This window comes from Salmo trutta, chromosome 16, assembly GCF_901001165.1.
Source record: "Salmo trutta chromosome 16, fSalTru1.1, whole genome shotgun sequence".
In the NCBI taxonomy this organism is placed as follows: domain Eukaryota; kingdom Metazoa; phylum Chordata; class Actinopteri; order Salmoniformes; family Salmonidae; genus Salmo; species Salmo trutta.
Window position 1 is genome coordinate 33,891,882 of NC_042972.1, and position 24,364 is coordinate 33,916,245.

General features: G+C 43.9%; 1 protein-coding gene across 6 annotated transcripts in view; it reads right to left on the reverse strand.

Moving 5' to 3' along the window:
- LOC115150622 (cadherin EGF LAG seven-pass G-type receptor 2-like) overlaps positions 1-23,039 on the reverse strand; it is an 88,745-nt gene extending 65,706 nt beyond the window's left edge. For all 6 annotated transcript variants that reach the window (XM_029694100.1, XM_029694096.1, XM_029694099.1 and 3 more), the window contains exon 1: positions 19,199-23,039. In XM_029694100.1, coding sequence (XP_029549960.1) covers positions 19,199-22,757 — 3,559 coding nt within the window. In that variant the 5' untranslated portion in view covers positions 22,758-23,039. The remainder of the gene's footprint in view (positions 1-19,198) is intronic.
- Positions 23,040-24,364: the final 1,325 nt, after the last annotated feature.

The window sequence follows — 24,364 nt, forward strand, 5'->3', positions numbered from 1 at the left end:
TTTTTCATTGTCCCCAGCACAAGGTGCACCTGTGTAATGATCATGCCGTTTAATCAGCTTTTTGATTTGCCACACCTGTCAGTTGGATGGATTATCTTGGCAAAGGAGAAATGCTCACTAACAGGGATGTAAACAAATGTGTGCACAAAATGAGAGAAATAAGGTTTTTGTGCGTAAGGAACATTTACGGGATCTTTTATTTCAGATCATGGGATCAACACTTTACATGTTGCGTTTCTATTTTTGTTATTTATAGATCAACCCTGGGAGAAGCTCTTAACATGACAGGCTGAGGGTTGGACAGCACTGGACCTCTAAACCTTATGGGAGATGTAGCCTATAACATGTATTCTATTCCATTTTAACTTCTGTACACTGGACTATGTCATCCATAAAAAAAAAGATACCATCCTGTCCCAAATCTAAACCTCTGGTCTTTTGTACCTAATCTTGGGGCTTACACAGCAGAGAACATGTTATCTCAGGCTGGGGGGGTTTGGGAGGCAGATGCACCCCTTTCGTTCTCTAAAATATTAAGAGATCCTGTTTCCAACCATCTGGTGAATGTTTAATGGCACAGATTGACCTCTCTTTCCAACATTACTAAAGATATGTCACCACAACACAATGAACAGGATAGCAAGGATTTGTATTTTCCCTATCTGTAGCCAACCCCATAATGGACTCACAGTTTGGGTCAATTCCACTTGAGCTTAGCAGCAAGCAGGCAGTGACCAAACAAGCCTGGCACCAGGTTAGCTGCCAGAACGATTCAGGAAAAGGATTTGTGGAATTCAATTATCGAAGTGTAAGACATTACGCCCAACCTAGCTACAAATGTTGACAGTTTAAGTTTCCTGGGTGAAATGCAGGTAAGGGGAAGTAGCAGAGGGAGAGCGTGAGACAGAGAGCGAGACAGAGAGCGCTTGAGATAAATACCAGAGAGAAGAAGAGAGAAGATGAGTGAGGGTGAGAGAATAGGTGAGAAAGAGACACCACACGGAAGCCCTTAAAGGAGTGCAACCGGCTTAGAGCACAGTGCTCCTTGTCCCAGATGCCCAACAAATGCCAACCGAGTCACAGCGGATGAGGGTCATGTGGGCAGTAACCACAACACTGAGGAAAGAGACATCCCCTATAGCACAAGTCAGGACCACTGTCCCTTTACACCTCTGCCCCTATCCGCCTACAGGAAATTACTCTCCTAAGCATCTGGGACCTTCCCCAGCCCTTCCTCAAAATATTTAAGACAGTTGTTTATTTCACAAACCCCTGATAGGGTTAAATGTCTACATTTACAGTCCTTAGGTGAGGATGAGAAACAGCTCTCAGCCTCCAGCTACTGTAGAGGTCAAACACTTTGCATTAAAGACACTACCACAGCAGTACCATTAATCATCATCATCATCAATAGTTCCTTTCAACCTTGTTTCAAAGCAGCCATACATCACACTGCTGTCATTACATACAGTAGGAATGAGAGTGTGAGCCAGGAAGGCAGTACATTAAGGCTCGCTCACATCAAACTAAATGTGGATCTAGCGTTCGTCTGACGATCGTTCGGCATGCTGTGTTTAAGGGACCACCCGCTGTAGACGTCTGACTGCTGACGTATTTCATGCGATTCTACATGTAAAATTGTCACACACTCAGTTCGCAAATTACGTTCTGAAGTGCAAGGACTCTCAGCCAGCAAACGCCATTGGTGCGTCTCAGCCCTTACATGTGATCTAGGGCAGAGTGAGGTGGTGTCAAGCTGCAGACGTGTGTTCCAGTTGTGAAGTGTGCCATGGCAGAGCAGAGGGTACCTTGGGGTAAGTGGGTAATGAGGTTGAGCAGAGCCACAGCCCGACATCATGGTTATTTTAAAACCAGCAGATAGAGTCTGTGCAGCTCCACTGACTGACTACTCTGGATAAGAGCGTCTGCTAAATGACTTAAATGTAAATGTAAATGTACATCAAAGCCACGGTCCCATTCCCAAGATCTATAGAGTAAGGTCATAAATTAAAGATCTGCTCTGAAAGAAAAAAGGCTACAGGTATTCGCACCCCCCAACAACAAACAAACAAACAAAAATCGCAATCGGCAAGTTGTTCGGCTTCTGTTATGGTTGCTTGTTACTATCGAAGCGGCAGGTGCACTCAAATTCACTGATGGAACTTGTTTTTGTACAATTTGAAAAAGTGACGCACCATATAGAGTATAGACTGTTGTACAGATCATAATTTCAAAAGGCAAGTTATGTAACCCTCATTTCTGACAACAGGTTTACCAATTGCTGACTAACCATAAATTGCTGACTAACCATAAAACAACCAAAGTCTGGGAATTATCTCAGTGTACAAAATGATCTTGCACAAACCGGCAAACCAGAATGTGTGTGACCTTGGGTGCACATAGTTCCATTGGAGCAACACCGGGATCGACACAGTTTCATCTCATTAATCTGATGTGGATGACCTAGGACCACTGTGGTAATTAAATACATTCATTAGAGGGACTCCGTTGCCCTTGAATGAGCCTGGCTAATTGATTACAGTTATTAGAGCTTCCTCAGGTTTGGGCTTGTCAGCAGTCATGGAACAGCTTCGTTCTGCCAGCACCTTGACAGGATTATATGGCCCCGTTTCCAGCGGCCATACATTACTGTCAGGCTCAATCAAAATAGAGACCTACCTTTCCAAAATATGTGTCAGTGCACAGCCACATCAAAGTGGTGCCTTTGATGAGATGCATGCCATTGTCCATAAGGTTGAGTCTGTATGAAGAAGGCTACCTTTTGTTTATCCACTCAGAGAGGTCGGTGTGGACTAGGGATGGGCTATATAATTTGTATCACTGTTGAAGTACTCAGATGATTTTTTCTCGAGTGGGAGAATAAACTATTTTTAGAACAAGGCCTGCACTGGGAGAAAACAATTACGCGTTTATCTATATGCCAAGCGCCAACAATGCCGAATTTATCATAACCATTACAGATAACAAATCATAATTGCTTAATTGCCCCATATATATATACACACACACACACACACACACACACACACACTGCCTTCGGAAAGTATTCAGATCCCTTCAATCAATCAAATGTATTTATAAAGCCCTTTTTACACCAGCTGATGTCTCAAAGTGCTGTACAGAAACCAGCCTAAAACCTCAAACAGCAAGCAATGCAGATGTAGAAGCAAATTTCCACATTTTGTTAAGTTACAAGTTATTAAGTTATTCTAAAATTGTTTTTGTTTCCTCAATCTACATACAATACCCCATAACAACAAAGCAAAAACAGGTTTTTAGAAATGTTTGCTAATTTATATATATTTTTAAATAACTGAAATATTACACTTACAGTTGAAGTCGGAAGTTTACATACACTTAGGTTGGAGTCATTAAAACTTTTCAACCACTCCACAAATTTCTTGTTAACAAACTATAGTTTTGGCAAGTCGGTTAGGACATCTACTTTGTGCATGACACAAGTAATTTTTCCAATAATTGTTTGCAGATAGATTATTTCACTTATAATTCATTGTATCACAATTCCAGAGGGTCAGAAGATTACATACACTAAGTTGACTGTGCTTTTAAACAGCTTGGAAAATTCCAGAAAATGATGTCCTGGCTTTAGAAGCGTCTGATAGGCTAATTGACATCATTTGAGTCAATTGGAGGTGTACCTGTGGATGTATTTCAAGGCCTACCTTCAAACTCAGTGCCCCTTTGCTTGACATCATTGGAAAATCAAAAGACATCAGCCAAGACTTCAGAAAAAAAATTGTAGACCACCACAAGTCTGGTTCATCGTTGGGAGCAATTTCCAAACGCCTGAAGGTACTACGTTCATCTGTACAAACAATAGTATGCAAGTATAAACACCATGGGACTGATGGGGTCAATTTGGGGTCATGATAGGGGCTGCACCAAATGTTTGATGTATTATAATAATTGATTATGCCTGTTGTATTAATAGAAGGGGAAGGGCTATAAGACCCCTCCCCCACTACATTTATAGGGTCCTAGACTATAGATTAATAAATATATAAAATGCATTATAAGGTTTAATATTGTTTCACAGTTCTTTTCTAGTTTCTGCCTCTTATAAAGAAATAGTCAGAGATGTGTGAGTTATTGCAGTCAAAACAGGGTATCTGTGAGAAAGCGCCTCAAGGCTAAAAAATATTCAGACACAGAACCCTGCAGGGGAGTGAAAGAGATGAGAGACTAGTCAGACATACCACTATAAAGCAACTTGGGGAGTGGAAAATTACTGCTGAGCCCTTAGAAAACGCTATTGTATCTCTTGCAAGTTTGTAAAACTGTGTATGCATGGGCTTGGTCTCATGAGTAGAAGGTTCTGACGTAGGCAGTTACATCACTAGGGGTTGACTGCAAGCGTATTAAAAGCACCTTGGACTTTTCCGATTTTGCAGAACTCAGGAGAGACATCAGTTGTATGTGTGATGTTTGACTTCTGTCTACAGCTGTATTTCGATTATAATTGTTATGATATATAAGTGCACATTTTGAGTGCTCCTTATCTGTTAAGTAAATAACGGAGCCCAGAAAAGTGGAACCAACAGGACCACGCAGCCGTCATACTGCTCAGGAAGGAGACGTGTTCTGTCTCCTAGAGATGAACGTACTTTGGTGCGAAAAGTACAAATCAATCCCAGAACAACAGCAAAGGACCTTGTGAAGATGCTGGAGGAAACAGGTACAGAAGTATTTATATCCACAGTAAAAACGAGTCCTATATCGACATGACCTGAAAGGCCGCTAAGCAAGGAAGAAGCCACTGCTCCAAAACCGCCATGAAAAAGCCAGACTACGGTTTGCAACTGCACATGAGGACAAAGGTCGTACTTTTTGGAGAAATGTCTTCTGGTCTGATGAAACAAAAATAGAACTGTTTGGCCATAATGACCATCGTTATGTTTGGAGGAAGAAGGGGGAGGCTTGCAAGCCGAAGAACACCATCCCAACTGTGAAGCACGGGGGTGGCAGCATCATGCTGTGGGGGTGCTTTGCTGCAGGAGGGACTGGTGCACTTCACAAAATAGATGACATCATGAGGAAGAAAAATTATGTGGATGTACTGAAGCAACATCTCAAGACATCAGTCAGGAAGTTAAAGCTTGGTCGCAAATGGGTCTTCCAAATGGACAATGACCCCGAGCATACTTCCAAAGTTGTGGCAAAATGGCTTAAGGACAACAAAGTCAAGGTATTGGAGTGGCAATCACAAAGCCCTGAACTCAATCCTATGGAAAAATTGTGGGCAGAAATGAAAAAGCGTGTGGGAAGCTTGTGGAAGGCGACCCAAAACGTTTGACCCAAGTTAAACAATTTAAAGGCAATGCTACCAACTACTAATTGAGTGTATGTAAACTTCTGACCCACTGGGAATGTGATGAAAGAAATAAAAGCTGAAATAAATCATTCAGACATTTCACATTCTTAAAATAAAGTGGTGATCCTAACTGACCTAAGACTGGGAATTTTAACTAGGATTAAATGTCAGGAATTGTTAAAAACTGAGTTTAAATGTATTTGGCTAAGGTGTATGTAACCTTCCGAACTTCAACTGTAGATAAGTATTCAGACCCTTTATTCAGTACTTTGTTGAAGCACCTTTGGCAGCGATTACAGCATCGATTCTTCTTGGGAATGACACTACAAGCTTGGCGCACCTGTATTGGGGAGCTTCTCCCATTCTTCTCTGCAGATCTTCTCAAGGTCTGTCAGGTTGGATGGGGAGAATTGATGCACAGCTATATTCAGGTCTCTCCAGAGATGTTCGATCGGGTTCAAGTCTGGGCTCTGTTGTCCTGAAGCCACTCCTGTGTTGTCTTGGCTGTGTGCTTAGGGTCATTGTCCTGTTGGAAGGTGAACCTTCACCCCAGTCTGAGGACCTGAGCGCTCTGGAGAAGGTTTTCATCAAGGATCTCTGTACTTTGCTCCGTTCAGCTTTGCCTCGATCCTGACTAGTCTCCCAGTCCCTGCTGCTGGAAAACATCCCCACAGCATGATGCTGCCACCACCATGCGTCATCGTAGGGATGGGTGAAGTTTCCTCCAGACGTGACGCTTGGCATTCAGGCCAAAGAGTTCAATCTTGGTTTCATCAGATCAGATAATCCACTACTCCGGACAGTTCTGACTTAGAATACGTGGACAACTACAAATACCTAGGTGTGTGGCTAGACTGTAAATTCTCCTTCCAGACTCACATTAAGCATCTCCAATCCAAAATTACATCTAGAATCAGCTTCCTATTTCGCAGCAAAGCCTCCTTCACTCATGCTGCCAAACTTACCCTCGTAAAACTGACTATCCTACCGATCCTCGGCTTTGGCAATGTCATTTACAAAGCCTCCAACATTCTACTCAGCAAACTGGATGTAGTCTATCACAGTGCCATCCGTTTTGTCACCAAAGCCCCATATACTACCCAACACTGCGACCTGTATGCTCTCGTTGGCTGGCCCTCGCTACATATTTGTCGCCAAACCCACTGGCTCCAGGTCATCTATAAGTCTTTGCTAGGTAAAGCTCCGCCTTATCTCAGCTCACTGGTCACCACAGCAACACCAACCCGTAGCACGCATTCCAGCAGGTATATCTCACTGGTCATCCCCAAAGCCAACACTTCCTTTGGCCGCCTTTCCTTCCAGTTCTCTGCTGCCAATGACTGGAACGAATTGGAAAAAAATCACTAAAGCTGGAGACATATCTCCCTCTCTAACTTTAAGCATCAGCTGTCAGAGCAGCTTACCAATCACTGTACCTGTACACAGCCGATCTGTAAATAGCACACCCAACTACCTCATCCCCATATTGTTATTTATCTTCTTGCTCTTTTGCACCGCAGTATCTCTACTTGCACATCATCATCTGCACATCTATCACTCCAGTGTTGATGCTAAATTGTAATTATTTCGCCTCTATGGCCTATTTATTGCCTTACCTCCCTACTCTTCACATTTGCACACACTGTACATAGATTTTTTCTATTATGTTATTGACTGTATGTTTGTTTGTGTAACTCTGTGTTGTTTTTGTCGCACTGCTTTGCTTTATCTTGGCCAGGTCGCAGATGTAAATGAGAACTTGTTCTCAACTGGACTACCTTGTTAAATAAAAGGTGAAATAAAAAATATTTAAAAAAAATCTTGTTTCACAGGGTCTGAGAGTTTAGGTGCCTTTTGGCAAACGCCAAGCGGGCTGTCATGTACCTTTTACTGAGGAGTGGCTTCTGTCTGGCCACTACCATAAAGGCCTGATTGGTGGAGTGCTGCAGAGATGGTTGTCCTTCTGGAAGGTTCTCCCATCTCCACAGAGGTACTCTAGAGCTCTGTCAGAGTGACCATTGGGTTCTTGGTCACCTCCCTGACCAAGGCCCGTCTCCCCCGATTGCTCAGTGTGGCTGGGCAGTCAGCTCTAGGAAGAGTTTTGGTAGTTCCAAACTTATTCCATTTAAGAATGGAGGCCACTGTGTTCTTGGGGACCTTCAACGCTACAGATGTTTTTTGGTACCCTTCCCCAGATCTGGCCTCGACACAATGCTGTCACGGAGCTCTACGGACAATTCCTTCAACCTCATGGCTTGGTTTTTGCTCTGACAGGCACTGTCAACTGTGGGACCTTATATAGACAGGTGTGTGCCTTTCCAAATCATGTCCAATCAATTGAATTTACCACAGGTGGACTCCAATCAAGTTGTAGAAACATCTCAAGGATGATCAATGGAAACAGGATGCACCTGAGCTCAATTTCCAATCTCATAGCAAAGGGTCTGAACACTTATGTAAATAAGACGTCCGTTTTTTATTTTTAATAAAATAACCTGTTTTCTCTTTGTCATTATGAGGCATAGTGTGTAGATTGATGAGGTATTGTTTTTATTTAATCCATTTTAGAATAAGGCTGTAATGTAAGAAAATTTGGAAAAAGTCAATGGGTCTGAATACTTTCTGAAGTCACACATATATACATATACACATACATATATATATATATATACACACACACACACAACCAGTCAAAAGTTTGGACACCTACTCATTCTAAGGTTTTTCTTTATTTTTTACTATTTTCTACATTGTAGAATAATATTTTCGACATCAAACCATGAAATAACACACATGGAATCATGTAGTAATCAAAAAAATTGTTAAACTACTCTGCGTCTCACAAAGATCTCAAATGTGGACTCATCAGACCAAAGGACAGATTTCCACAGGTTTTAATGTACATTGCTCGTGTTTCTTGGCCCAAGCAAGTCTCTTCTTATTGGTGTCCTTTAGTTGTGTTTTTTTGCAGCAATCCGACCACGAAGGCCTGATTCACGCAGTCCCCTCTGAACATTTGATGTTGAGATGTCTGTTACTTGAACTCTGTGAAGCATTTATTTGGGCTGCAATTTCTGAGGCTGGTTACTCTAATGAACTTATCCTCTGCAGCAGAGGTAACTCTGGGTCTTCCTTTCCTGTGGCGTTCCTCATGAGAGCCAGTTTCATCATAGCGCTTGATGGTTTTTGCGACTGCACTTGAAGAAACTTTCAAAGTTCTTGAAATTTTGCGTATTGACTGACCTTCATGTCTTAAAGTAATGATGGACTGTTGCTTCTCTTTGCTTATTTGAGCAGTTGAATAATATGGACTTGTTCTTTTACCAAATAGGGATATCTTCTGTATACCACCCCTACCTTGTCACAACACATTGGCTCAAACGCATTAAGAAGGAAATACATTTCACAAATGAACTTAACAAGGCACACCTGTTAATTGAAATGCATTCCAGGTGACTACCTCATGAAGCTGGTTGAGAGAATGCCAAGAGTGTGCAAAGCTGTCAAGGCAAAAGGTGGCTACTTTGAAGAATATCAAATATATTTTGTTTTGTTTAACACTTTTTTGGTTACTACATGATTACATATCTGTTATTTCATAGATTTGATGTATTCACTATTATTCTACAATTTACAACAAAGTAGAAATAAAAACCCTGGAATGAGTAGGTGTCCAAACTTTTGGTACTGTATATTCGGTCAATAAAAATTAAAAAACAAGTGCCATTTAAGATTAATTTATTGAAACCGTAATGTCAACAGGTTATATTATATCATGGAACATAATATTAAAAAAGGCAGTAACCTCAGCAGTGGCGCTTGCTTGTAGAAGCCTATGGCTGTGCAGTGGCATAGCCTTGCTTTGTTAATTTAGCAGAGAAGATGGTCTTATTGCCATTATCACAGTAAAGACACACCTATTTTATATTTTGAATATGTAAAAGAAAAACATGCCGTAATAACAGAATAAAATATAACCAAATATTTTTCCAAAGGAAAAAAAGTTGCCAGTGTTAAGTGATGTACATCTTGCGTCTGGAACAGTTATTCAGAATGAGTGATTGTTTGAAACGGGCTCAATTTGGCGAGTTGAAAGACAATTTCTTCAGGGTTACAAACCAAAATCAGTCTTCTTTTCGATTTACAGATGTTCGATTTACAGAGACTCGTTCATTCTGCTTGTTCTTTGGAATTTTCCAAATGGTGTAACAATTCCACATTGAACGCTGTATGGTGATGAAGTGCGGCCACGACATCTGTTTGGTGAGTAGGCCTAGGCTTAATGATTCTGATGAACATACGCTCTGTCTTTATCAAACTAATGTTTTCAATGTGGAACCTGTCTATGTTTAGGGGGGTTATAGCCTAGGCTAACCAATTATAAATTGCCCTAGCAGTTCGCAAAGTAGCCTAAATGGAAAATAGATTGTTGTTGGAACACGTCTCCCTATATTGTTGGAACACATTTCCCTATCAACCAGTCCATTTAGAATTTGTGATAAAACTGTCGTCATTTTGCAAGGACTGTAGCTTGTGTATCAACATTAGTTAGATACGTTTTCTAGGCATTCATTTTTGTAGGCTTACGGGAGCTTGTGTGTAGAGGGAGCGGTTAGAACGCAATTGAGTGAGAACTGTGTGATGCTTGGATTGGTTTCTTTTTTGTTGTGTCCCGCAAATGTACATTTAAAAATGTAACACTAGAGTCTTCAAGACAACATTTCCATTTTTGGAGAACAAAATTTCACTTGCCTAGTCGGGCAGCCACAAAGCACATTCCACCAAATAGTTTTACAGTACTTGAACAAAAATGTAATCTCTGGTTAAAGATTGAATTTTAAAGTCAGCTTGAGTACTCAAGTACTCATGCCCATTCCTTGTGTGGACATGAAATTGTGTAAAGACGAACATTCTTTGACAAACTAAAGATTAGTTTCTAAAATGTTTTGGTGGGGTTTCAGGAATTGAGGTGTACAAGGTAAAATTCACAAAAAGGGACGCTAACAAGTCTTTATGAGAGTGTTTTGAAGCCTGGCCTCGGTTGCCTATGGTTTCTGTGGGTGTCATGGGAACTGAATAGAGTTCTCTTCCACCTGAGCAGAACGCTGATGTACAGGACCAGAGAGCTCTCAGCAAGACAGCAGGCCTAATCCACCACTACCAACCAATCAGCAAGCAGGGACCAGTCCAATCAGAACTCCATCAAAGGAGTTGGGAAGTCAGTCCTTGGTAGACAGTGGGGTTCACCTAGGTTAAAGATTCAGGGGGGGGGGGGGCACCACATGATGCTCCTGTAGAGGGCATTTTAGCAGGGTAGGAGTTGGGTGGTTTGATTCTCTGACTGTGGAAGTAGTAAAACCAGCAAGAGCCATCTGTTAGATAACGCTAATCAGTGGGCTCACTCATTAAATCAGCCGAGCATTCTTGGTTAGTGATGTTGGGCATTTCCATCAAAAAGGACCAATAAGCACGAACATGTGAAGTTCATAGGAGCATATTAAATTGGGTGGCAAATGAAAGCGAAGAGTCTATAATTTGGGGAAATGAAGGCATAGAACAGCAACAACAAAATGTGGGGCATAAGTAAAGGCTTTCTGGATAAACAGATGGAAAAGGGGTCTAAGAAAACATCTACCAGAAAGTCTTAAAGGTATTAGAAATACATGAAAACACAATAATGGTGACGTAAAGACCCCTGCCAGCTAATATCAACGCATATTTAGTTTTGGTGAACTTGTTTACCTTCTGTAAGTTAAAGAATTTTTTCAGAATTCCGTTACGAAAAAACCCACAAAGGTAACAAGTAATGGTAGACCTACCAATTAGTTATAGTGATGCAACAACACTCCCCTTCTGGATACAGTCCCCCTAACGCCCTCCACCAGGCAGGCGACCAGACCACCTCCCCTAAAATGGTTCACTACCTCTACTGTCCACAATCCTCATCAGAACCTTCGTAGTCTGACCTCACCATCAAGACAGCCAATGAGAGGGTCTGACAACCCTGTAATGGACAGACTGAAGCTCAAACACAGCATGATAGCTGATTTAATTCTCTAAGCTCCCACAATATTGTCCATTATCCAACACCAAGCACAGAAGCAGAGGCAGTTGGTAACTTCCACCTCTGAATATAGACTCAGAGACTAAATAGACAACCCATATGTGCACTGGAGTGATGAGAGAGTATTACAATTGTTAGCTTTGGAGGTGTTCACACGTTTTATATGAACGCAACTGTGGGCTGGATCATTAAGAGCTCAGACACACCAATAGCTTTTGCTGGCCGAGATTACTTCGTATCTCTGAATGTAATTTGAGAACCAAGTGCGCACGGATTTTACATGTAGAATGGCATGAAAATGTTTGGCAGTCAGACATCTACAGAGGTTGGTTCTTAAAAAAAACTATAGGCAGATGAACACTAGATCCACATTCGGTGCGACGTGTGCAAGCGTACATAATCCTGTAAGGAGGGCAAATTGAAGCAGATTGGTTGTGGACAACGTGCACTTGGCCTCCAGCAGGGTGAAGGGGTTAATGGCTTGGTCCCATTTTTGGGAGACAGCTGCTGTATGAGATTAAGCACAAATTAACATGAGCACTTCATATATCACACAGCGAGCCAATGTAGCCCTTCTGTGAGCCTGAGGAGGGGTGACCGTTGAGAGAGCATGTCCTAACCCCTTCGCAACAGATTTTACGTATATCTCGGAATGATGTAAAGCCAATTCAATTGCACAAAATGTATTCATTTGTTCGACAGAATCATAAAAAGTCCATGATGAATACTGCCAAGTCTTCTTGTTCCACAATACAGCTGTAACTGTTGCCAAATGGATTAGTCGTCTTTGGTCTTAGTGTGTGCATGCACGTACGTGTACACGAGGATGGTGTGAAACGAGGGGTTATAAATATGCATAAATCTGATACAACCCTGCAATCAAAACAATCAAGTGTAATTACTGGATATCCGTTTTCTCCTCCAATAGAGCAAACCAAACAGTATTTGTCATGAGAAAATACATGAAGAACAACAGAAACACAGCCCAGGGTCCCATCTTCTTCAACATCCAGACATTCAGGAAAGGAGAGGGTCTCCAGAGCTCAATGTCAGACCCAGGCATTTTAATCCAGATGATTTCTGGAGCAGCCACATAATGCAGGGTCTCACAGCCCAAGAAAACACAATAGTGGACAAGTCTCCTCTGTATCAAGCTAAAATAACTCCATTCTCTAGCATTCCACAGCTTTTTTCCTTATTATGAGAGGGGGCGAGCCAAAGAAAAGGATAAGTGCAGTTCAAATCAATAGATTTGCATATTAAAAAGGAAAACCTCTGTCAGCACTTTAGTAAAGAGACATTAGCATGCAGAGACGTGACTAAGCATGAGGCTGGTATTCAAGAGTTCTGATACTCATTCAATATGGATGTGATTTGATACTGAGGGATGCAGGCGTGACGATGATCATCAATGTCACATTACTCAAACGGATGACTAGATAAAGTGACAAACATCAGCAACAACAGTAATAGAGATTTATTTCAGCAGAGATTCTTAAATCGTGACCAAAGCCTTATAATAGCATTGAAAAACCTCCATTTGAAAGTAAATAACTGATGTGACCTTGTTAAAAAACTATTTCCCCTGCATGCTATGAAAATAATAATTAAAAAAATCGTAATCTATACAATCTGATTCTGCCCAGTTCTTCTTGGCATGGCTGATAAAGTGGCCACTTAATGAAAACAATCCACCTAGTTTAATTGGAACAGCTGAAAGAATAAGATTGATGCCACCTTGATGGCCAAGCTCGTCATTGTCCAGAAGAAACCATCTGGCTAGTTAGCTGGAAGACCTAGATGGTGTTAAAAACCCTTAGAGTTTCAGCATTTCACACACCGTGTGTTAACTAGGAACCCTTCCCCCATTCTTAGTACCAAAGCCTGAAGACCCAACGCTGACATTCTACCCTCTTCGGTAGAAGCCCATGAAACCAGGTCACTGTGTAATATCTCTATGGTTTGATGCTAAATTAGTGCAATGTAGCTTGCAAGTAAGCGATCTGTTAAATAAACATATGTTGCTCACAGCACTAGAACACCCCAACTTGTTTACATTATGGACTTTTTAAATTAGTGGAGACTTTAAATTAAAGTTTCATTTGTAGTAGTAAAGGGGATTTATTGTAGACATAACAGAAAGAGTACCCCAGCTCAGAAATGTGTGGCAATGCAGTGGATAGCTGAGCTATGATTTAAAATAAATCTCATCTAAGGAGTAAAAAAGTATTTGAGACAAAAAAAGAGACTAAATTCTTCATCAGACTGTATATTAATCTGAAATTAACCAACTCATGCCTTAACATGGCGGTGCTGGCCGGCATGGTCAGACTCTCCTGAAGACTACAGGACCAGAACAAACAAGGGACACAAAGACAGAGGGGTACAGACCCAGACAGAGCCCGCTAAATCCCCCACCCCATTGTCTGCAGTGATAGTGGGGGACAATACGGGACGACCTTGCGATATGTGTGCTAACGCCAACAGCCCTAACTCCTACCCGAGCCATGCATCAGCCCTAACTCCTACCCGTGCCATGCATCAGCCCTAACTCCTACCCGAGCCATGCATCAGCCCTAACTCCTACCCGAGCCATGCATCAGCCCTAACTCCTACCCGAGCCATGCATCAGCCCTAACTCCTACCCGAGCCATGCCACAGCCCTAACTCCTACCCGAGCCATGCATCAGCCCTAATCCCAAAAACTGGGATGATGTCATCCCCCTCTCATCCGAACCATCAGAGCAACAAAGCGGAGAGGGATGGGGGGGTTGAGAGAGAGAAAAAGAGAGAGAAAAAAAGAGTCCCACATAAGGAGATGTTCTGATAGAGAAAGCAGCCAACAGCAGGAAATCAGATACCCTCTCCACACATTTGTGTCACAAATCAAAGGGCTTAGACAACACAACCTGCCCACCATGTGCTTTACTCTGGTAAGGTTTTCACAGAGCAGTTACAAAGCTCTGAGCTGTTGACATCCATCAAACCCTAGCTCCTGTTCTCTCACCGTCAAAGAACAAAGGGGTATTGGTTGAGCAAATAGTGCCTTGGTTTAGTGAGGAAAGTTTACGTCACCTTTTCTAAACTTAAAGCAATCCGTTGTTATTGCCACCGGCATAAAGTTATCACCAACGCATACAAGTTATTTCTGAGTAAAAAAATTGTAACCTCACATAAGCAGAATGGATAGTGTGTCAAAATAGTTTGTCCAATAAAATAAAAGGTCAAACGGTGAGAGTGAACAGTCGAGCAGTCAGACAGGTCACTGTGGCCGGCCTCACAGACCCCGTGTCCAAAGCAAGACTCATTGGGGTCTATCCTTCACTGGGGAGCGGGAGAGGGTGACAGTCGGCTCAAAAGTTGCGCTGTTGCACTTTAGAATTTATGTGCTGCCCCTCCCCCCCCCATCTTCCCCACACAAAGGGACCCTCCCCCTTGTCCCCACCCACCAGGAATTTCTCAGGCATTGCTGGGGTCACCATGACAACTGGGTGCATAACAAAGCATTTATCTTAGGCATTCTTCCTTTCACAGAGGAGAGAGGGAACAACAGTCAAAGGAGAAAGGGGGAGAAAAGAAAGAGGCTGGAGGAGCTTGAAAGGACGGGGAGGGGGCAGTGGAGAGGTTGCGGCGGGGGTGAGAATCATGGATAGAAGAGGAGGATTGGATGACTGACGAATAAAATAGGGACAGAATCCAGGGGATAGGTGATGTTAGAGGAAATAGCAGAGAGTAGGTGGACAAAGTGCTACATACATTCCAAGCAGGGCTGTGACTAATGTTTTCTTGGGGGAGAACAGAGGTACGGAGAGAGATAAAGGCCCATTACAGAAAAGTCAGCACAAACATACACACACCAACAGACTACATCATGGAAATTGTATGGCATATTGAGTGGTAGTATATGTAGGCCAAGGGTATTTCTGGGTATTAGCACGTTCTCAACTTTCTCTCCATTATCCATGTCCGCGTCGCCATGGGAGAAATCCATTGGCTTCAAACACTAAGCAAAGGGCGAGAGGAAAACTGATCTCAGTGCTACTCTTGTGCAGCCATCCATACGTCAGCTAATACAGCCAGACCCTGTCCCCTGGCAGAGACCAGCCACAGAGAAAGTCCATCCACAGACAACAGCCCAGTCTTAATACACTGTCCTGTAATCACACAGACTGGGACAGCGCTGATTTAGATGTGATGGATGAGAGGGGCTTCCTTCCCCATTAAAATTCCACTCTTGTCCTGTTGTGCGGTGGATGGTGACAGTGGGAAAATGAACGCCTTACAAAACAACATTCAATCACACAGAATATGGACTGCCTGGTCCTGGCTGTGTCACATTCAAATCAGAGATTTGAACATTTAAAACAAGTTGCACATTGTAGATTCACTTAGTCTTCTTAAGACGGGCTTAATTCAAAGAAAACCAATGTAAAGTTATGCTATGTTTACAAGGTCTCAAAATATTTGCACATGTGTAATTGTCTTGAAATAAGATTTGTGAGCAATAATCACAAAGCAACGCAAAGCACTATAGAAATTGATTCTAGTGTCAACATGAATCTCAGTCCTAATTCAGATCAAATTTCTTAAACTTTACCTTAATCCTTGTGGAACTGATGTGGAACTAACATGCAGTCTGATAGCGTAAGGAGTTGACCAAGGGAGGTAATGAGAACAGTCAGGAGGTCAGGGGTCAACTGTGATGGTTCAGAGGGGTTGGTGAGAGGAGACAGGAGAGGAGTTTCCCTATGGAGAATCCCTAGTATACTGACTACTGATGATCTAACCAGTGACAGTACCTCCTGACCAGAGACCACCTAGGTAGACGACATAGCATGCCTGCTACTATTAGCATGTCATCTGTGAGCTACTGCATGTCCTGCCATGGGCTGAGGCAAATCAAGCTCCATGTTCAGTCAGAGGGGAAGGCTTGACCATTTAACCTCAGTGCTGATAAATATAACTGTGGGCATGTGCAGTATTCTGACTACTAAGGCTTCATCGAATTTCATCAAAGGAACAAACATGACAAGGTAAATACCATGGTGTTTATTCTAGAACAATCTTCAGGTAAGTAGATTGAGGGAGATTATTCCATCAAAGGATGAGAGGAAGGAGGATAAATCCCCAGCATCAAAAGCACACACACATTAATGCGAGCTCACACACACAGGATGCAGCATTAGATCAGCAGTATGTCAACGCTGGAGCAACAGAGCCCAGGTTCCACATCAATTACTAATCCCACTGTCTGGTACTGGCCTCCCAGCACAGTCAGAAACGTCTTGGCTGGGCTGATCTGGTGTCAGTTATGTTCATCAGCTCAGGAGGGAGAAGACAGATCTAACAATCCCCACAAATCTGTAATCGGCTGTATTTACAACCATAATCTGGGCTGCAGAAATTCATTCAGAAATGTCTACTCCCATGGCCAGTGATATGGAAGGTCTAACCCAGCATATTAGCCGGGGTATCCCTCATACCCGTGTTAATTTGCAGGGCCTACAACCAGTGCACCATGACAGGAAAGCTGGCTCCCTAATTGGCTAAGCAAAGGATTAATCAAAAGTATAATTGCCAGGGCTGCTATGAGAGCAGCTACAGAGAGTGCAATATGGACCCACCATGCCAATCACAGGCTATTCAACACTGCGCCACTCCAATGAAAGTCATTGTGAAACAGTACACATAGGTATCGCTCTTATTGAACCTTTTTCAGACCTTTTGATATTCCTCTTAACATGAATATCTAGATACAGTAATAATATTTACCTGAATTGGTGCACCTTAACAGTGTAATTGATGTGGTTGAAGTGATATATATGATCTGTTGTATTTCATCACAGACTAACTGAGGCTAATGGAATCATCCATCATATGGCATCCACTCATAAATCAGAGAGCATAGGGAAGATAATGGGAGGATGTTATAAGTCGTCAAGGGAAGATCTCTCAGCATTGGGGCAAAAATGTATTCTACAGGCAGGCACCCTCTCCATCTCTTCTCTCTTTATTTACCTTTCTCATTACATCTGCATCTTCATGTTCTCTCCATCTCACACAACATGATTTTCGTTTGCTCTCTATTTACCCACCTCCCTCTCCCCCTTTCTATCACCCGCAGGGGTACTGACACAGATACTCCAGCAGGTGCGGGACGCGGAGACAAGCCATCCGTCTAATTGGTCCTTGGTAGAGTCACAGCTGTTGCCCCCAACCAGGGCCTAGCATGATCTCCTCGCGCCTACCTCAAATCGACCACTCGCCATTGTCTCCCAGAAAGACAGAGAGCTCTCTCATCTGTCATTAGGGACCTCCTCCTTTAAAGAGGCTTCAGGGAGGAGGAGGAGAAGTAAAAACACACCAAAAAAACGAAGCGGCGCTCCAGTACATTGTAATGATTACTACCCATGCTGACCATCTAGTATCTGGCAGTCACAATCAGCTCAGCCAGCCCAGCACTGTGTCTATTGGCTGATATATGAGAGGGTCAGATATTACCACACCACCTCAGAGCAAAGATAAAAATAGGACAGTTTTAATCCTTCTGGTTAAACGTATTTTACCTAGTTAAATATGGACGCTTTGATGTCAAATCCCTGACTGAAATGCAGTGTCACATTTAGAAGGTGCTGTTTGCACATCTCTTTAAATGAGACCCAAGGTCATGAAGGAACCAGCTCTGCACTCTGACTCACACCGTGTCACAAATCTGTTTCTGCAGCAATTTAAGTTCAGTCACATGTTTGGAGCAAATAAAATGCTCTGTAAATTGTGCTGACAGTTGAAATGACGGGTGCCTTATGCAGACTCAATTAAAGAGAAACAAGAGGTTAGAGTATACAACACAGCTCACTGGTTTTCATGAGCTGGCTACTACAACTCTCCAAATGTAAAAGCTATTTGTTTGGTGCTACACAAGACACAGGCTACCTTTATCTTTCAGTGTGTCTAAAATGAATCTAAGTTAATTACATGCCTGGGTCCAAAGTGTCTTCACAATGATGGCACAGTCCATCACGGCTTAAAACATGACATATACACCATACCTTATAGCCAAATATCCTGACAATCTGGCATGTGATACAAAATAAATATGGTCAAATGAATCCTTGTTTTACCCTCAGTTTGAAATCAACTGTCATCATCGTGCGAATATATAGATAAAAAAAACATCCATAATTGAATGAAATATTGTGTGCTAGCTGACAATGGGGTTTTAAGTTGGGAATAATGGGAACTGATCCAGACCCACTGGAGTGTATTTCCCACAGGAGCAGGCTAACCGGCTGCAGACATGCAGATAAACTGCTATTTCAATTCACATTGATCTACATCAGGCCTGGGTACAGCCTGCTCTTTAACAAGATGACAAACACTAGAACAGAAAAACAAACCCCAAGAAGCTAAAAAGCACAATCTAGTCTAGAGAGGACTTCTCTCTCCAAATGAAACATAAGGCTTGAGGAGGCACACTAAGATCCTGACCTGAATGTTAATTCTAATTTATGATTAATATTGAAATAATTAAGTTGTAAATTTGAAACACTGCAGCAGAGGCCATACATAAAACAGTTTGTATGGCATTCACAGTATTCAACACCATCTGTGTCAATTTTTTTTTATCTTTGGTATTATAATGTTGAACATTTTCAAGTGAGGAACATAAATAGGAAAAATCTAAAGAATGAGGAAGAACAAAAGCCTTCACTGTGCTCAACATTAACATATCAGAAAAGGGCCTATGTATTAAAAAACAATTGAGGAGAGGTTGGTCTTACCGGAGACAGATATCCTCATGGAGGCCTCCAGGGGCCTGTTGTTGTCGAGGGCCTGGCTGAGGCGTATCTCCCCAGTGCTCTGGTTCAGGATGACCAGGTTCAGCTCATTGCCAGCCTCAAAGCTGTACTGGAGCTGGTCCGAGGCATCTGGGTCATGGGCAGGGATCCGCCCGATCACCCCTGTGGGGAAGCTACTGGACTTGTCAGTGACATAGTTATTGAATATGATCTGGAAATTTTTCAGCACTGGTACGTTGTCGTTCTTGTCAACCAGCTTGACGTGCACGGTGGCACGGCTGACCAGTGGGGCGGAGGTGGCCTGGACCACGATTACATACTCCGACTGCGTCTCATAGTCGAGATCTGTCAGAACGGTTAGTTCTCCTGAGAAGATGTCCAGCTGGAACACCTCTGGGATGTTTCCCTCTACTATCTGGTACATGATCTGGGCGTTGCTCCCCTCGTCTGGGTCTGAGGCAGATATGTGTGCCACTACCAGGCCTATTGGGCTGTTCTCCTCCACAAAGATGTCAAACTCATCTTTCTCAAACACGGGAGGGTTGTCGTTCACGTCTAAGATGGTCACCTGAATGTCCACTGACTTCTTGAGAGCAGGAACACCTTTATCCACAGCAAAGGCCTGCAGGTTGTAGATAGGCATGTTCTCACGGTCCAGGCGACGCAGCGTTCGCACAATACCAGAGGTGGACTCAATTATGAAGTCTCCATCACCGTCCTCTCCCCCCTGGAAAGTATAGAAGACACGTCCATTGAGGCCAGAGTCTCGGTCAGTGGCAGAGACCTGGACCACGCTGGTAAACACTGGCACGTCCTCCATCACAGAGCCTAGGTAGTGGTCTCTGAGGAACCGAGGAGAGTTGTCATTCACATCATTCACCAGGATCTCCAGGTAGGTGGTGTCAGACTTCTGTGGGATGCCGTTGTCCCGGGCCGTGATGGCTAACGTGTAGGACACCTGGTCTTCATAGTCCAGCTCCATCTGGGTGGTGACAGCGCCTGTGTCTGAGTCAATGTCGAACTGGGGGATGCTGTCATCCATAAAGTAAGTTATGCGTGCGTTCTCCCCGGTATCCTCATCTGTAGCACTGATCACCACAACAGTGGTGCCAACAGGTCTGTCCTCATTGATGTTGACGGTGTAATGGGAGCTCTGAAACACAGGCCGGTGGGTATTGGCGTCGGTGACATTGACAAACACCTTGGCGGTATCGAAGCGTGTGCCGTCAGACGCGGTGACACTCAGGACGTATTGGCGCTCCAGTTTGTAGTCGAGGGGCAGGGCCAGGATGATGAGGCCCCCTCCACTCAGGCTGGTGATGGAAAACCTGTTTCTGGTGTTCCCACTGGAGATCTGATACGTCACCACACTGTTGATATCCTGGTCCACCGCAGAAACCGTCACCACGCTTGTGCCCACGACAGCATCCTCATTGAGGCGCATGTAATATGATCTCTGGGTGAACTCTGGGTTGTTATCGTTGACGTCAAGGATGGTCATGCTAACGCTAGCTGAGGAGGACATCACCGGGTGGCCATGATCACGGGCCTCCACCCCAAAGTTGTAGAAGTCCACGCTCTCCCTGTCCAGCCTAGCAGCTACCACTATCCAACCACTGCTGTTGTTGATGGAAAAAGGTAAGTTGGGCGTGGTTTCAATAAGGCAGTACTCCAGCCTGGAGTTGTCGCCGGAGTCTGCGTCAACGGCCTGGATGTGAATGATGGAGTAACCCACCGGCACGTTCTCTAGCACAGTGGCCTGGAAGGGGGTGCTGACGAAAATGGGGGCGTTATCATTGACATCCACCACCTGCACCGTTACCAGGCCACTGATGTTGGAGAGAGGCGGGCGTCCCCCGTCCTGAGCACGGATGCGTATGGTGTATTCCTTGTTAGCCTCGTAGTCCAACTGACTGACCAGGTCCATCTTGCCTGTCTGGGCGTCAATGTAAAACTGGCCCCTGGTGTTGCCACTCATGATGCTGAAGTGAACCATGGCGTTACTTCCTCTGTCCTGGTCTGTGGCAATCACCTGCAGGATCTCTGTGTTGGGTGCCATATCCTCCGGAACCTGCACCACATATCGCTTTTCACTAAACTGGGGCGCATTATCATTGTCATCCTCCACAATAATGTGAACTGTTGCCGTAGCGCTGCGGGTGCTGGGGTCGCGACCCTGGTCGTTGGCCTCTACCAACAGCATGTAGGCCTCCACCATCTCTCTATCCACCGGGCCCTTTGTGCGGATCACCCCTGACCTGGGGTCAATCTCAAACACATCGTTGGAGCCGTTGCTGTTGAGGACACGGTAGAGGATGTTACCATTTACCGGGGCGTCCCCATCCGTGGCCCTGACGGTCAGCACCTCGTAGCCTATCTCTAGGTTCTCCCTGACCCTCTCCTTATAGTCCTGTTGCTCAAAGACGGGGTCATGGTCATTAGTGTCACTCACTGTGATGGTGAGGGTGGCCATGGCCGTACGGCGGGGCGTGCCGTGGTCAACAGCATTCACACGGAACACATGGGTGTCCTTCTGCTCTCTATCCAGCACCTCCACAGTGGAGACAGCTCCATTGACTGGGTCCACAGAAAATAGGTTGTTAGAGCGGCTATCAAACAGGGCCTCTATGAAGTACTCCAGCCTGCCTGCCTCCCCCTCATCAGAATCTACTGCCTTTAAAACAACTACAGGAGTTCCAGCTGGCTTATTCTCTGCCACAGACACCTGGTACATAGGAGGCTGAAACTGGGGACTACTGTTGACAGCCCTCTTCCTCCTGCTCACTATGCCCGACTCAGACTGGGCAGCCTGCTGTAGTAACTTCCCCAAGTGGCCCTGCTTGAAAGAACCTTGACCCACCCGCCAGTGGACTGAAATGCTGTTCACTTTAGCTTCCCTCTCATCTCCTGTGTATTGGTTACAATGTAAGTCTAGCTCAAGGAGTGTGTCGTGTTTCAAACACAGGGTCTTGGACACAAACAACTGCCCCTCCGAAAAGTAGAAGTCCGAACTACTAGTCACCTTGCAGTGCATACTGCTGTGTGTCCGGGATGCGGGTAGTAGACCCCATACCCGGAGAAGCGCAGTACCGGCCTCGTAGCATTCTAACTGATGATTATGGGCCTTAAACAAACTGATGATCTCCAAGTCCCATTGAGATTTCATTTTGTGTTTACTTGAACAGTTCCTGCCGTGAACATGCACATCATACTGGCTCGTGAGGAGGTGCCTGGACCCTGGGCCACTGTTCACGCAGTCAACAACAGTGTACACGGTGAAAGGGTTGGAGCTGAGCGAGGCACAATTTAAACGTCCCGAAATGAACACAATGCGCGCGGACGCATCAGTTTCAATAAAGGTCTTTGAGAATTTAGGAGCGATTACCTGATCCAAGGTGCATGCCCCGCTCTGTTCCACACTTGCTATCACCGTCCCCGGCTCGGCATTCTCACTGATGTGTGTACTGTAGCAATCCGACAGGGAAATTATTTCAAACCAGCCGAAAATAATAAACACCAAATCCCACTTAATGACGGGCATTGCTCCTCGATAATGTTAAACCAGGTTTGAACGTAATTACTGCCGCCTTCGCTTAAACTTTCCGTCTAGTCGTTCCCTTTTGTTGCAGCGTATCCATGCTCTCACTACTCCAGAGTAGCTAATCCAATTGAATCCGGAGAGAAATCGCAGTCACCTCGCCAAAGCTTCTCATCACCCAAACACGCCGAACCTACAACTCCACACCGTTCGCGTGAATGAATAAAATGGCTCCTACTACCCCTTATGCTTGAGGCTTCTCATTATCATAAATCTATTTCAGTGTGCGAGAGAAAGAGGGGGGAGAGAGAGAGTGTGTGTGTAGTAAGAGACGTTCTCCCAGGGGCCACACTGAGTTGTAAAGAAAGATGACCGGCCTCTGTTTGGTCCCCCTTGTGGAAGACACATCTAGCTGTTTACACAGTGTTTTTGCAAAGTAGCAGTACATAGATTGTTGATAAGCCTAAACAAATGCAGTCACTATTTAAATAACATAAGGTTAAACGTGTGAGATTCGTACAGTTTTCACCCCCCCACACAACCCCAGGCACAGAAAGTGTAATGTTTCCCTACGCTTATACATACCTGTCTAATACAAAAGTGATCTTACCTTATAGATATCAGGCCTATTTGAAAAGTAATGATTCATGCTATTCTCTAGTCCTATGTGGGTATCGAAATGCTTTTCTCAAATATGAGGTTAAATGGAGTAAATGGCAGTAGTGAGCAGGGGTATATCTTGTAATGTTTCATGTAAACACCATGCAGCAGATGCTGCAGACATGCTGGTACCTCATGTGGGAGAGGGGTCATGCCAAAGGCATCTTAATCATCATCTTCTTTAAAAGCAGAGGCATGATGTGCCTCTTACACAGACATGAGGAAGTATTGAGCAGCTGTGAAAGTAAATAGGCTACTCCTAGTCATTCTTTAGACTGCTATTGATCTTGTTTGTAGAATCGTCTTTTTGTTGTTGCTGAGGGTGAACTAGGTAACTGCCAAAATAAAGGAAACACCTAAGTAAATGAGGGATACAAAATATTGAACGCAGGTGCTTCCGCACAGGTGGGATTATTGAGTTAATTATGCAATTAATATCCCAGCACTCTTAGGGTCGTGTATAAAGTAGCTGGGAAGGCTATTATTTTGACTACCATGGCTATGCCCCCCCCCCCCTATAGGATGACAATAGCCCCATCCACAGGGCACAAGTGGTCACTGAATGGTTTAATGGGCATGAAAATGTAAACCAAATGCGATGGCAGTCACAGTCACTAGTTCAACAATTATGGGAGATTGTTAGAACAGAGCCTGAGACAGCATTCTCCTCCACCATCAACAAAACACCAAATTATGGAATTTCTCATGGAAGAATGGTGTTGCATCCCTCCAATAGAGTTCCAGACATTTGTAAAATCCATGTTAAGGTGCATTGAAGCTGTTCTGGTTTGTGGTGGCCCAACGCATTAGGACACCGTTTCCTTTATTGTGGAAGTTACCTGTACATTCACTTTCCTGCCACCTGCTGGTACATGTGCATTACTGCAGACAGCAATCAGACCAATTAATCAAGTCCTAACTTCTGACTACTTAGGTAACAATTGAGACAA